At 38.0% G+C, this 13,546-nt stretch overlaps 1 protein-coding gene across 2 annotated transcripts in view; it reads right to left on the reverse strand.

The window, feature by feature from the left end:
- The window catches only part of ATAD2B (ATPase family AAA domain containing 2B), an 85,407-nt gene that overhangs the window by 34,482 nt on the left and 37,379 nt on the right, over positions 1–13,546 (reverse strand). For both annotated transcript variants that reach the window (XM_073002255.2, XM_073002250.2), the window contains exons 15-18: positions 13,344–13,434; positions 3,887–4,198; positions 577–709; positions 134–320 (exon numbers count right to left, since the gene is read on the reverse strand). In XM_073002255.2, the coding sequence (XP_072858356.2) occupies positions 134–320; positions 577–709; positions 3,887–4,198; positions 13,344–13,434 (723 nt within the window). The remainder of the gene's footprint in view (positions 1–133; positions 321–576; positions 710–3,886; positions 4,199–13,343; positions 13,435–13,546) is intronic.

Genomic DNA, 13,546 nt, shown 5'->3' on the forward strand with positions numbered 1-13,546 from the left:
AACTCAGCTGTGGCCCTAGGATCCCTTTACCATGGCATGTCTGGGAAGGAGCATTTATTCCATTCACATGGGGAACTTTCAATGTTTGATTCCCTGTACAAAAGGTTAAAACAGGATGTAGATTCAGACTAACCTGTGCACATGATTCTTCAGGTGTTTTGGCACTGACCGAATAAAGGGCCGGCAGATCTAATCTGTGCACAGCGATCTTTTCTAGAGTGTGTAACAATGCTGGAGCAAGGTGTGAAGTCTGGCCTGAATCCCTCTCACCTGAAAGTAGTAATCTTGGTCTGTAAGAGGTGGGCTGATGGTATGCTGACCTGCAACAAGAATGGATGAGACTTTTCAAAAAGATCTGGAGTGTGCTGACCATATATTTACTACTTTTTCTAAACTGGTCCTATTCAAACATTTTCAAACTGGGGATGGCCAGTCCCATCACCCTCTAGAGATGGAGACCAACTTCCATGAACAGGTGAGGTGCCTCCTTCAAGGCAGTACAAAGGGCTTCAGGAAAGAATGCAGGGAAGGACATTCTCTGGATTGACTGGGAGTAGACACAGGCCATCTACTTACATTGAAAAATGAAGATAAGGTTTATGTACAGCAGGTGATAACTGTTTCTTTGGTGATCCTGACTGACAACTTGTCTCAAATATTGATGAAGCATTTTCATCTTCACTGTCATCCAAAATCAGATTTGGTACATCTGTTCAATCAGAATGAAAGGTTTACTAATACATAACATTAATTCCTCTTATCAATTTAAAGAATATCACATTTTTGTAAAGTTAGAATAAACTACCTTCTCATAGGAAAAAAAATTACACCTGTTTCCTTCCCTTGAAAATATTTATTATTTGTGTAAGAACAGTACATCTTGAGTAAATAATCTGTGCACTGATGGCAGTGAGGGGGCAGAATTAAAAATAGCACTGTGGCTCAAGACACAAAACAGCCTGACATTTTAAACAAGGTAAAAGCACTCTTTTCCATTTTTTCTAAATCCTCTTGATGATGCTGAAATACAGTGACCTTAACTCTCCACCTAGTGTCCTACAGCCACTCACTCACAGTACCAACTGCTGTTAGCAGAGGTAGTGGAGTGAAACCTCCCATCTAGAAGCCTCATAAATATCTAAACGTGCACTAGAAGACCTGAAAATACTTCAAAAACCCTTTTTGGGGTAGTACAGAGAATTATAGTGGGGAAAGGTCCACTACAAAAGTAACTGGGTGCTAGAATATGGGTGAAATTAGGTCTCCTGTTGAAAAATACAGTGGTGCCTCGCTTAACGACAATAATCCATTCCAGGAAAATCGCTTTTAAGCGAAAACATCATAAAGCGAAATTAAAAAGCCAATTGAAACACACTGAAAACTGTTCAATGCATTTCAATAGGCTAAAAACTCACCGTCCTGCGGAGATCCTCCATACGGCAGCCATTTTCGGTGCCTGTATAGCGAGGAATCCGTCCTTAAGCACAGCGGGGAGCCATTTTAAGCACCCGGCCATTTTGAAAACCCAACAATCAGCTGTTTTTGATCATCGTAAAGCGAAAATTGGTTCCCGAAGCAGAGATCATCTCTAAGCGAAATTCCCCCATTGAGACCATCATTTTGCAATCGCAATTGCGATCGCAAAAACACTGTCGTAAAGCAGATTCGTCGTAATGTGGGGCAATCGTTAAGTGGGGCACGGCTGTATCATGGAAATAATCCAAAGAACATCATGTTTTTAAGGGAAGATATCAAAGTACTTTTTTTGTGATGAGGCACAGTGAATAACTTCTGTGTTTACAGCAAGGCTTTCAATGAGATGTTGCTTATTGTAAGGCACTTGCACTTTCAAGCTCATGAAGCGATGGGCTTTCAAAAGAACCTGATTTCACTGATTTATTCTAGCAAGCCCACAGAATGTGTGGTGTGGTGTCGCATGACACTTAAAAATGCTATACTTGAAAACAGATTTTACTACTTTTAAATCCTGATTAACACGGGTCTCACAGTGCTGGATCTAGAATATCCATGAGCAAAAATGGGCACACGGGATGTTCTTTCTGGAAGAACAAGGGAATCTGTGCAAACAGCTCCAGATGACCGAGGAGCTCCTTCAGAATGCTGTGAAGGAGAATATGGGGAGCTGATGAAAATCACTTCTTTTCCTCCAGAAGGAGTTTTCATGGAATCTCAGTGTTACCCCTTCATGGTAGGAAAATTCTAGATCCTAATGCATCTTTGTCTACTGGTTTCCAGATGTCCAGCAAATCTGCCTATTTATTTTCCATTCAACAAACTAAGCAAATGTAATGTAGTTTCTATGTTGCAGGATTAGGATTTGAGACATCTGGTTCTACTTTCATGTGAACCAAGAAACTGCCTGGGTGACTATGAGCCAGAGATGTTCTGTGTGACTGACCTACCACATAAGAAGTGTTCTAGGGATAAAGTTGGGGAAAGAGTCTTCTATGATGCCTTATATAAATGCAACTGATAAATAATAATTAACACAAGCTAATGCTAAGTTTTAATCTGATCAAGAGTACTCAACAGCTGCAGTTAAAAAGAATAAAAGTTTTTATGACAGCACCTCCATTATCCTTTCTCAAGAACTATTCTGAACTCTTGTGAATGATCAAGGAGCACTTTATACTCTTTAGTTAAGAACTACTGAAGTTAAGCAGTACTGGGGAAGATCACTACTTCATATGGGAGGCCACAGAGAGTACCATTTAATAGGTTCACAATAATAACAAAAGCTTATCCTAACCTATCACCGTAGCTGAGAGATAATTACAGAACAGATAAATAAGAAAAAAGTAATGCAGCACGGCTGTAGTATACATTTTAGCAAATCCTTTTAGAACATCTATGAGTTAGGTTAGACTGAGAGACAGTCAATCTCTCAAGTGATTCAGTGACTTACACTGCCAGGAAGCAATTTAAACTTGGTTCTAACCCTAACTTAATTTCTTAATTAAGATGCTTAATTTCTGATATCCACTGTTGGTAACTTCATTTCAATTTATTTGCCAAGGATGAATCGTGCTGATCAATAAAAATCAATGGTAGTATCAGTACCACAAAAGTATCATGGCACAAATATAGCACCATGTAATATACAACAAATTAGAATACAAAATTTTTGTAGCATTCATTTCCCTCAGTGGCAGGCTTTAAAAAAAACTATTTAGAGGCCAAAATTATATTGTGAAGTTACACCTGCAAAAAACAACAACAATGTAAATTCCAGGAGCTTCTCACTAGCAATTAATTAGTCCCTACTTAAGATTTCTGGATGCACATCCACCTGTCTGCCTTGCACAGGCTGGAAAATCGAAGCAACTCAGACCGTTGCCTTCCACAGATATAATTTTGCAACAGGATTTGGGTCAGTAGCATTTTACTGGGTCCCTCAACTTGGTATTCATATACTCGGTTCGGTCCAGAGTTGTATGGAACAAAACTTCTTGGAATGGACACTTCCACAAGCAGAAAGGGGGAGGTAGTGTCTGCTGATGTCCTCCTATTACTTCTGAAAATCTAGAAGGTAAGAGGCTAGAAGGGAAAGGAAAAATCACTGTGACTACTAAACTGGAGCCTCCTGTGGATATAACACATTTGGCAAATGGAATATTCCCAGAACAGCATACTTGAAAAAATACGATGAGCCTTATAACTGATAATAGAAAATATTAAGTCAATTTACTGTTATCAGTTTTACCAAGTATATTTTAAGGGGTGTGATTCATTATGTCACAGAAGACTGTCTGACGCATGGAAGTGAACAAAAGTAGCAGCATAGTTCTACAGCTCATGGCTTAGCTTGCAAGAGAACTGACATTATGGAAAAAGTATAATGAATTAAGAGTGAAATCAGTAGTACCTTCTCTTCTGTCACCTTGACCAAATTCGGCATGAGGAAACACTCTGTGTAAAACTGCCAGAATATCACTGAAGGTTCTTTCCAACAGTGGCCTTATGATGGGAGAGAGGGCATGCCCAGATGACATTACAGCTCGCTGAGAAGCAGGCACGATGTTCTGCATTGCATGGTAAAAATCTTGTGCGCTGAGAACTATTGAAGAAACATCAAGCTGTAGTTTCTGACTGCTCGCATAGATCTGAGGATAACGCCGTCGCAGGGCAATCAAGGCAGCCTCAGTGCAAAGTGCTTTTATGTCAGCTCCACAATACCCTAGGGCACAAAGAGAAAACATATACAGGTTTCGTGAAAGAACACAAGATGTTTTGCATATGTTGAGCACACGCCTGAAGCTGAAAGCTGCCAGCAGCATTCTGTCAGATCTGCAATGCATTTAGTAATATATACAGCTTTAGTATAAATCAACCTTGCAAGTGGTATCTGAAGAAACAAATGTTAACTCTCTATCTTTAATCAAGAGCTTGAAAAAAAATTCACTGTCAAAGAACCTGTAAGAGAAACACACTACTAGATGCATACAAAAAGCATAATCTAATCTCAGGTATGTTGGATTTCGGTAATAAAACCTTCATTCAATTACCAAAAATACCTGAGCCTTCAAGAACATAAGAGAGAAGTTCCAACTGCTGTAGGCTGAAAAATTGGACAGAGTGGTAAGCAAATACTCTCAGGGATGAGGGCTTAGCATCCTGCATGCTTTCTGTCTCTACTGTTAATTGTAACTGTCAACCAAACACTATGATTCAGAAGAATAAAGAACAATCCCACTCCAGAGGCGCATGTTTCCCATATCATTTTCTGTATGATACTACTTCATAGAAGATTTTGCAGCAGGTCAGTCATTGTCCACACCAATACGAATGCATTCACTGCAAAAAGGAATAGAAGCCCCAGTGGTGGTGGTGAGGGGATCAGATGAAGGGGAGAAAATTCTGGGCTGGTTTGCACTGACTTGTACATTATATAGTCAGTGGAAAATAATATGGATCTCACCGTCCCAATCCCAGAGCAATTCCCACATGATTTACCAATGCAATCACCCCCTTAGTTGTCGATTTTTCACGCTGATTTCAAAGGAGCAAAGCAACAACTGCCTTACATTACATCCTACCTAGTTCATTTTGTTCACTAAAAATATACGTTGCCTGCATAAAAACAGTTTCCGTTTAAAGTATACTATTTATTATCAGACTATTTTGCCAGAGAGAAATAATATGACTGACTCAGCTGGGCCAAGCCCTCCTTGTCTTGCTCTTCCTCTTCTCAAAATACATGACCACAACAATCTACTGCAGCAGAAAGCATGTTTAAAATCCATTTTTAGTACCATTCCAGTATGGTGTACAATGTGCATCCAAATTTTTAGAAAAATGCTGGCCTACTTAGTGAACTGCATCTCAATAGCCATACTGTCCATTGTGACTTGCCAGGTGCTCAACAACCTCTTGCTGTCTGCAGTATTGTACAAGCAACAAAAGTATTTGCTGAACCTCTCAAACATACCAGCTAAATAATGGTGCTAGTGCTACAAGGACAAACTGTGGTGATCTCCAATCAACTCTCCCTCCTTCTCATCCTCTGGTACAACCATAAGCAATTGAGAAGCTTCTACTTCTATATTAGGCTAACTACAGTTTATATCAGGCCACATACCTTAAACTATGATTTATCATAACTCTGATTTATTTTAAGTCAAGTTCATAAATTTTTGATGTGAAGGTGGTTTATTTAAAAAATGTGTAAGTTTAACCTCAATGGGCCTATGTTCAGACATCATGGCAAACTGCAGTTAAAACAGAAGTGAAAACTTCCAAACTTCTTACAGTTTCACTGGAGGGGAGGAAAGGAAGAAGATTACAACCCTGAAGTTCACTGCAGATCCCTTTTGTAATACTAACCCATGGTTTTGATTATACGTATGAATGCATCCAGCCAGTCTCTGTGTCCATGTACGTTCTGCAAGACATTTAGTCTCTCTTATCACTTTCACTCTCCCACCCCCAATTCTGAGAATCAAGTATCACCCACTGTGAATCTGCATTAACAAATTCAGGGTTTTTAAGCTATTATCTAGTAGCATATAAAATGCCAACGCTGTTAGTAGCTGATTTTGTTCCCCTAGTACACATGTATTTTATATACTACTACAAAAGCATGAACATGTCTTTAAAAACCTTTAAAAATAACAAAATGCCATTGATGTTCAAACTTTGTTGGTTTAAACCAAGCCTGTATTTGCTCAGGAACTTCACAAAATACACTTAAAATACGTTCACATGAAGTAATTTTGCTAATCAATGGAAATCAAAGATCACAGCACAAGGTCTTAATTTAGATATAACAAGAACTGGAAAGAAAATACAAGTTTTGTGCAGTTAACATTAGAGAGAGTACATTATAAATGCTGCAAACAAATGAGTTGTGTTCATCTCCATACATGAAAAGCACCTATGTACAAAAATGTGCAGAGAATATCACCTATTATTTGCATTCAACATGTTAGTCACTCTTGCAACATATTATTTTCTGAGGTCAGGGGCTGAACAGAACTTAGTAAAAAGGAGCCCCATGTCTAACAGTTGAATTCTCCCCAAACCAACAGCCTGTGCTTTACATTATCTCAGTTATTGATTGAATGTCTGTGTCCATTTTGAAATACCAATTGGAAACAACCAATAAAAATACTGCAAACAGTCTTTTGGTTTCTCTCCTAAAGAAATCATTAGGTCAAGATACAGCCCTTTCACACTTTTATCTCACTGGAGAGATAAACCACTCCTTGAAGTCTTACATCCTCAAAAACCCTATTGAAAGTACCATGAGCCAGAAGTGATTTGACAGCATATATCAATGAAACCTATGAAGGAGCTGATTCATCAAACCACACTGATTAAACAGGACTATTCTAGTGTAACTTACTACAGCAAGGAACAACATTTCAGCCACTGAAAATAATCTCTGATTGAATTATGTACTAATGTATGCTTATTAAAGGGGAAGAAAGAATACAGAACAGAACTGCACTAACTCTGACTTAGGGATGAGAGACCTTCAATAGGAAGAAAAGTGGGACAAGGAAGAAGTATAAGAATATTGATGTCATTCTAGATTTTGGTGAAGGAACATTTCAAAGGGCAAGGAAGAAGATGATGCAACATAATTAATAAATAATAAACATGCACTGTCACGTCAGTTCTGACTTATGACAACCCTTTCAAAAGATTTCTAGATAGAGAATATTAAGAAGTGGTTTACCATTCCCTTCTTTTGAGGGCTTCCTGGGACTGTGCAGCTTGTCAAAGATACACAGGATGGTTCGTCTCTTGGAAGGCACAGTGGGGAATCGAACTCCCAACCTCAGGCTCCAAAGCCAGACACCGAACTCACTCAGCTATCTGGCCAGCTTCACACAACATAATCAGTTTTAAAGTGCAAAGCAGCAGGGGACTTGTGATTGCACTGTACAGTGGTGCCTCGCATAGCGACAATAATCTGTTCCAGAAAAATCATCACTATCCAGATTCGTCGCTATGCGAAAAGAAAAAGCCCATAGGAATGCATTAAACCCGTTTAATGCGTTCCTATGGGCTTAAAACTCACCTTTAAGTGAAAATCCTCTATACAGCCGCCATTTTCGCTACCCGGTATGTGAGGAATCGGCGTGAAAACACAGCGGGAGGCCATTTTTTCCGGCAGCCATTTTGGAACCGCCAATCAGTTGTTTTTAAAACATCACTATGCGAAAATCGGTAAGCGAAACAGCTTACCGATCATCGCAAAGCGATTTTTTTACCATTAAAAACATTGCAATGCGATCGCTTTTGCAATCGCAAAAAAATCGTCACTATGCGGATTCGTCGTTAAGCGAGGCACTCGTTAAGCGAGGCACCACTGTATTATCTACCAATTGGAAATATAGGAGCTTGAGCATGATCATCTATAGACTGAAAGCAAACGAGAGGGCAAAGCAGCTTCCTTCCAAGCTCCCTACATAGCACCCTGGCTAAGAGTTTGATCTATACAAATTATGAAAATCATATGCTTTCTACAATATGGACATTTACCGGCTTTTGGAAAAAGTAAAAGGCTTAACTGACAGAAAAGATATCTGTAGGCAGAAGTGTTATTCAACATGGAAAGCAATATAAAGACTGCTTAAGACTGAATATGGAATTCAGGTTTCCACAGAGCATAAGAAAAGTAGACAAGAACTACTGATACCTGTACTGAAAATAAGAGATATGTAAGAACTGGTTCTCCAGAAGTGGTTTTAAAATGTAAGTTTATAACGATCCTGAGTGAAAACTCAAGTATGAATAAAGTTATCCAACCCTTATGCAAGTCTAAGTAACATCAGTTGTGCTAACATAGAAGTGACAGAGAAAAAGCAGTAAGCCTACATATGAAATTGATTTATGTTAGAAAACCAGTCTATAACTGCACATATCATTCTGCCTCCTCCCAGCTTGTTATTGTGTACTTCTCTTTAAAATTGAGTAATACGATGTTATGGCAACAATCCACTCATCTTCAGAAATTCAGTACCTTTGTTTACAAGTCAGAAACAATCCAAACTGCTAGTCTATTTTTAAACTGCATTTAAAACCTAATCTCCCATATACTTCACAAAGCACTTGATGTACTTTTGCAAGCAAAACAGGTTTCAGTTCTGCAATCTGTCACCAAGCAGTGTTGTCCACAACTTAGTGCAATGCCTGATATGTATATCAGAGACTAGTCACCCTCGGAGGTTTTATAAAGTTCTTTTCTGTAAGCAGTATCCAATAATCCTCAAACTAGTACTGTACTGAAATACACACGAAAAGAAGGAGACCAAAATTATTTGATTTTGGCCAAATACTGAGTGCTCCTACTCCACATGTTTATTTATTTATATATTTATTTATTAAATTTATACCCCGCCCCTCTAGACCATGTCTACTCGTGTGTTTATGTTCTAATTCTCCAAACAACACTCTGGAGAACTAGAAATAGGCCGTAACATCTCCACTACCACCATCATGTCAATTTGCTCCTCCAATTTAAGATTGCCAAAACATTCTGCTAATCTCTAATTCATAATCTCAACCATGTTGATTAATACTGTACTAACCAAGTACCTGGATCAATTCATCTCCCATGGTAAACTATAATTTGGGAGGAAGAACCTGATAGGCTAGAGGGGAAGATGAAGAAGCATACATTAGAGCTTTGTATGATGCCAAATCTTAACTCATATACAGGTGGATGACCAGAATCTAACTTTACTCCAGCATTTAGCAATAATGGCACTAAACATTTTGATTTTTGAAAAGCGGCCTGCAGTGAGACACTGCATAAATTGGAAGTTAAAATATCCTGGTGAATTCAAATCACAATAGGGAAGTACAGTGGTGCCTCGCTTAACGATTTTAATTGGTTCAAAAAAAAATCACTATGTGAAAACATCGTTAAGCGAAACACCATTTCCCATAGAGATGCATTGAAAACTGGATAATCCTTACCATCCTTAAGCGAAAATCCCCACAGGAAAAAACGTTAAGCGAAACCCATTGAAATGCATTGAAGCCTATTTCAATGGGGGGGGGAGAAAATTCACAAAAAATTCAAAAAGACTCAGAACAAAGCCAAATTCAGTTAACGAAGGTTTTATTAGGTGCACTAATGATTCCAAGCATTTTAAACATTTTTAAACATTTTAGAATATTTTAAAAATAGCAAAAACGGGGCTGTAAAAAAAACGTTAAGCGAAACAAGGGGACCTAAAACTGTCATCGTTAAGTGAAGCATGGTCCCGAAATCGTTAAGCAAAAATTGCCCATAGGGAAAATCATTAAGTGAAGCGCAAGATCGCTCCGAAAAAACCATCGTTAAGTGAATTTTTCGTTGTACGAAGCAATCGTTAAGCGAGGCACCACTGTACAGTATAAGTACTGTATCTGGCAACAATCTGAAAGGAATAAAAACGGAGGATAAAAACTAAGCTTTATGAGAGGAATTATAAACTACCTACATTCTGTAAATGCATAGTTGGTGTACCTCCACTGACCGGAACTGCTATAATATAGTGTATAACAGATACAAAACCCCAGGGGAAATGGCAAAATAAGATACCACAAGAGTCTAAAGCAGCCACTATTAGTCACATGTTCTCCTCAACTGAGTGAAGGCCTACTACAGAAGTGAAATTCAAGAGATGCATTGTTTTAACAAAGCACCCAATAATATTTAAATAGAGAAGACTGCTATAACCTATAAATAATACTGTATGTAATCAGAGAGAATGGGTTAAATATATTCAAAAAAGTTGCTCAAGCTGCTTGGAAGTAAGAACCACATGTAAAACTTCAATAAAATTCAATTATTGAAAGTCCACAAGAATCAGATCTGTGTCCGATTTAATTTAGTATTTTCATTCAGAAAATAGAGATGGGTAGGAAAAGTATAGTAATGAAATTAAACTGGAAATGAAGAAATGAAGGTTTAGTTCATTCATCTCAGCAAAACTGGAATAATGAAGTGATTTTTTAAAAATATGTAATAGGTATAAGGAAGAGAGAGAGAAAATTTAGAATATTAGCTCACATCACACAGCCATGCAGTCAGTAAAAAAAGATGCTATCAAGATGGCACTTGTGTTGAAGACTGATACAAATTTATGACCAATTCCAACAGGAGCTATAGAGTGGACCAACCAGAGCGATGAAAGAACAGATAATCCATTTTCTAAGCAGAGATTTTGAATGACATCTTAACTCTTAGTGAGCAACAATACTAGAATATCAGCTCACAGCTAACTCATCTAAAGGATACTCATAACACATTAGACACTCAGAGATATAAAAGTCAATGTCTCAAAACTTGCTATTAAATACCATCGAGGACAGTTTCTACACAGGAAATATAAAATTTCAGATGAGTCTCTGTAGAATACTTCTGTAAGAAAGAAAATTCTTAATCCAGGGAGAATTTGTTTTTAAACTGGCTAGAAGCCCAGGTTTTCTCACTTTAATTTAAATATGTGGCTTAACTCACTTGCATAGGCCATACAGAGCTATGCCCTGTAAAAAACTGCATTCTGGCAATGGCTTCTCAGGGCTTGGATCAGAGTACATGAATCACTGACATCGATAAAGCACTCTGATATCGTACATTTTGATCCCACTCTGCTATTATTTTGGTAATTCTTTATTTAAATGATTTTCATATGATATCTGTGTGCAATTTCTTCCTACAGGTACTGAGTTTCCAAAAACGTTTCATGCAAACAAATTTCCCCTATAAACCTCACACAAATTCTAAAGGGAAATTAAAAAGTAACTAACCACACACTAGGGACGTGGTGGCGCTGCAGGCTAAACCGCAGAAGCCTGTGCTGCAGGGTCAGAAGACCAAGCAGTCGTAAGATCGAATCCACGTGACGGAGAGAGCTCCCGTCACTTGTCCCAGCTCCCACCAACCTAGTGGTTCGAAAGCATGCAAATGCAAGTAGATAAATAGGGACCACTTCGGTGGGAAGGTAACAGCGTTCCGTGTCTAAGTCGGACTGGCCATGTGACCACGGAAGATTGTCTTCGGACAAAACGCTGGCTCTATGGCTTGGAAACGGGGATGAGCACCGCCCCCTAGAGTCGAACACGACTGGACAAAAAAAAATTGTCAAGGGGAACCTTTACCTTTACCTTTACCTAACCACACACTAAAGAACACATGCCCTACATTCAGATTCTCAAAACAAAATGAAGTTTTATGGGATCTAAGTATACAAAAATTATGGTTGCCAGTCTCTGACTGCCAACAAATTCTGTGATCATTTTCTTCTTCATGATTCAAGTATCTCAGGTGACAACATCAAAGGCATACTGGGTTTTATCGTTAAAGCTTCCCAGAAGAGGTAATCAGTTGAAGGTGTTCAGCAACCTCATCAAATAGATGGCTAAGCATACAGGTACACTTAAATGCCCCAATTAATTTCCAAAATGCTGAGTAATAAAGCAACACATTTCAAGTACTTCAACAATAATGAGACCAGCTCTTGCAAATGAGGGAAATGAGACATTATCTGTATAGATTTCTTCCTTCAGTTGCATGTCCCATGTTTAAAGCTACTGTAATTGCAAGATTTAGAAATATAAATCTATGCTGAAAGGAAAGATCAGGACAAAGAGCCCTGAAGCTGTTATTCCCTGCATATTGAACCAGTTGCAACACAATACAGGGCACATTTTTCTAATAATGTCTATAAAATATTTTTTTTGCAACCTTTATGTAGATTTCTTCTGAACTGAAATACGGTCAACCAAGGACCAGTATTTATATCATCCGTCTTGCACTAAGTAACTTCAGCTGAATGTCTAGAAGAATCTACATGAAATGGGGTTCGGCACATGCTTTCTTACACCAGGCAAAGCTTAATTTATCATTTGCTGGATATTTGCTTTCTTCTCACCAGAAGATGTTGGGGTCTTTGCAGATCAAAAGTGGAGGAATGCTGCTTCGAAGATAGATGTCCCTGTGGATGAAGAGGATAATTCGGATGTACAGTGGCTGACTGAATGGACTGTGCTCAATTTTAAATTTTATTGTTTTGATGTAGACCCAAACGATCTTGCCGTTTTTCTAAAAACTTTTGACTAGCACGAGATTAGCAGAAAGCGAAACTTTTCAAAGATGCTGTGGCTACTTTTTAGGGGTTCTTTGCTATGTTAATAACTCATTTTTTCTAACCTTTTTTCTTTTTGGTAAGTAACTAGGGGTTAGAAATATTTTTATGGTGAACAGCCAATCTACTATTCTCTATTTCATGTCTGGTGCGCCATAGCAGTTTTCAGAGGTCCACAGTGCCCAACTTTAGAGCCAGAGAAAAAAAAATTATCCTGCACCAAGTTACTAGCAGATTTGAGATCATATCTTAGATGTTTAATTATTGTTGGATTAAGTGTCTTCTCAACGCATAATCATTTCAGTGAAAAAAAACAAAGATGGGATTTATTAGTATCCACATATGTAGAAAAACAAGTTACTCCTCTGTGTTTTTTGTATAAAAGGGCTGGCAGTAGTTTTCTTGTAGAAGAAGTGCATCCCATGAGATTTAGGATGGCTTTCCACGTTCAGTCCTACAAAGAAATAATGGGTCATGCCAAGATTTGTTTTTAACTACAAATTTATAGTGATGACAAGAAAAATCAGCAAAAATGTCATAGGAATAAATTTGTTATTTCTATACAAAATTTTTAATACGCATCAATTTGCAAGAAACGTTAAAGTATCATCAAAGAACTGGACACATGTATGAAATTTTAAGACATGAACATGAAGCGCTTCTTCCAAACCGAACAAAAAATCTTTTAAAGAACAAAAATATCTAAACTGAGAGCATTAATATGATACTACTCACCGACAGATTTTTCAGCTAATTCTTCTAAAAACTGGTCTGACAATTTAGGGTTCCAGTCCCTGGTATGAATTTGCAAAATGTGCTTTCTTGCCTTGCAAAGAAAATAAAGATATTTAATGCTAACAGCTGCATCACAATAAAATATACCAAAGGCATTGCTAACATACAGTTCAATTATTGCATTTACTGTGTCTAAAAATCAT

Source organism: Pogona vitticeps, chromosome 1 (genome assembly GCF_051106095.1).
Source record: "Pogona vitticeps strain Pit_001003342236 chromosome 1, PviZW2.1, whole genome shotgun sequence".
NCBI classification, from domain to species: domain Eukaryota; kingdom Metazoa; phylum Chordata; class Lepidosauria; order Squamata; family Agamidae; genus Pogona; species Pogona vitticeps.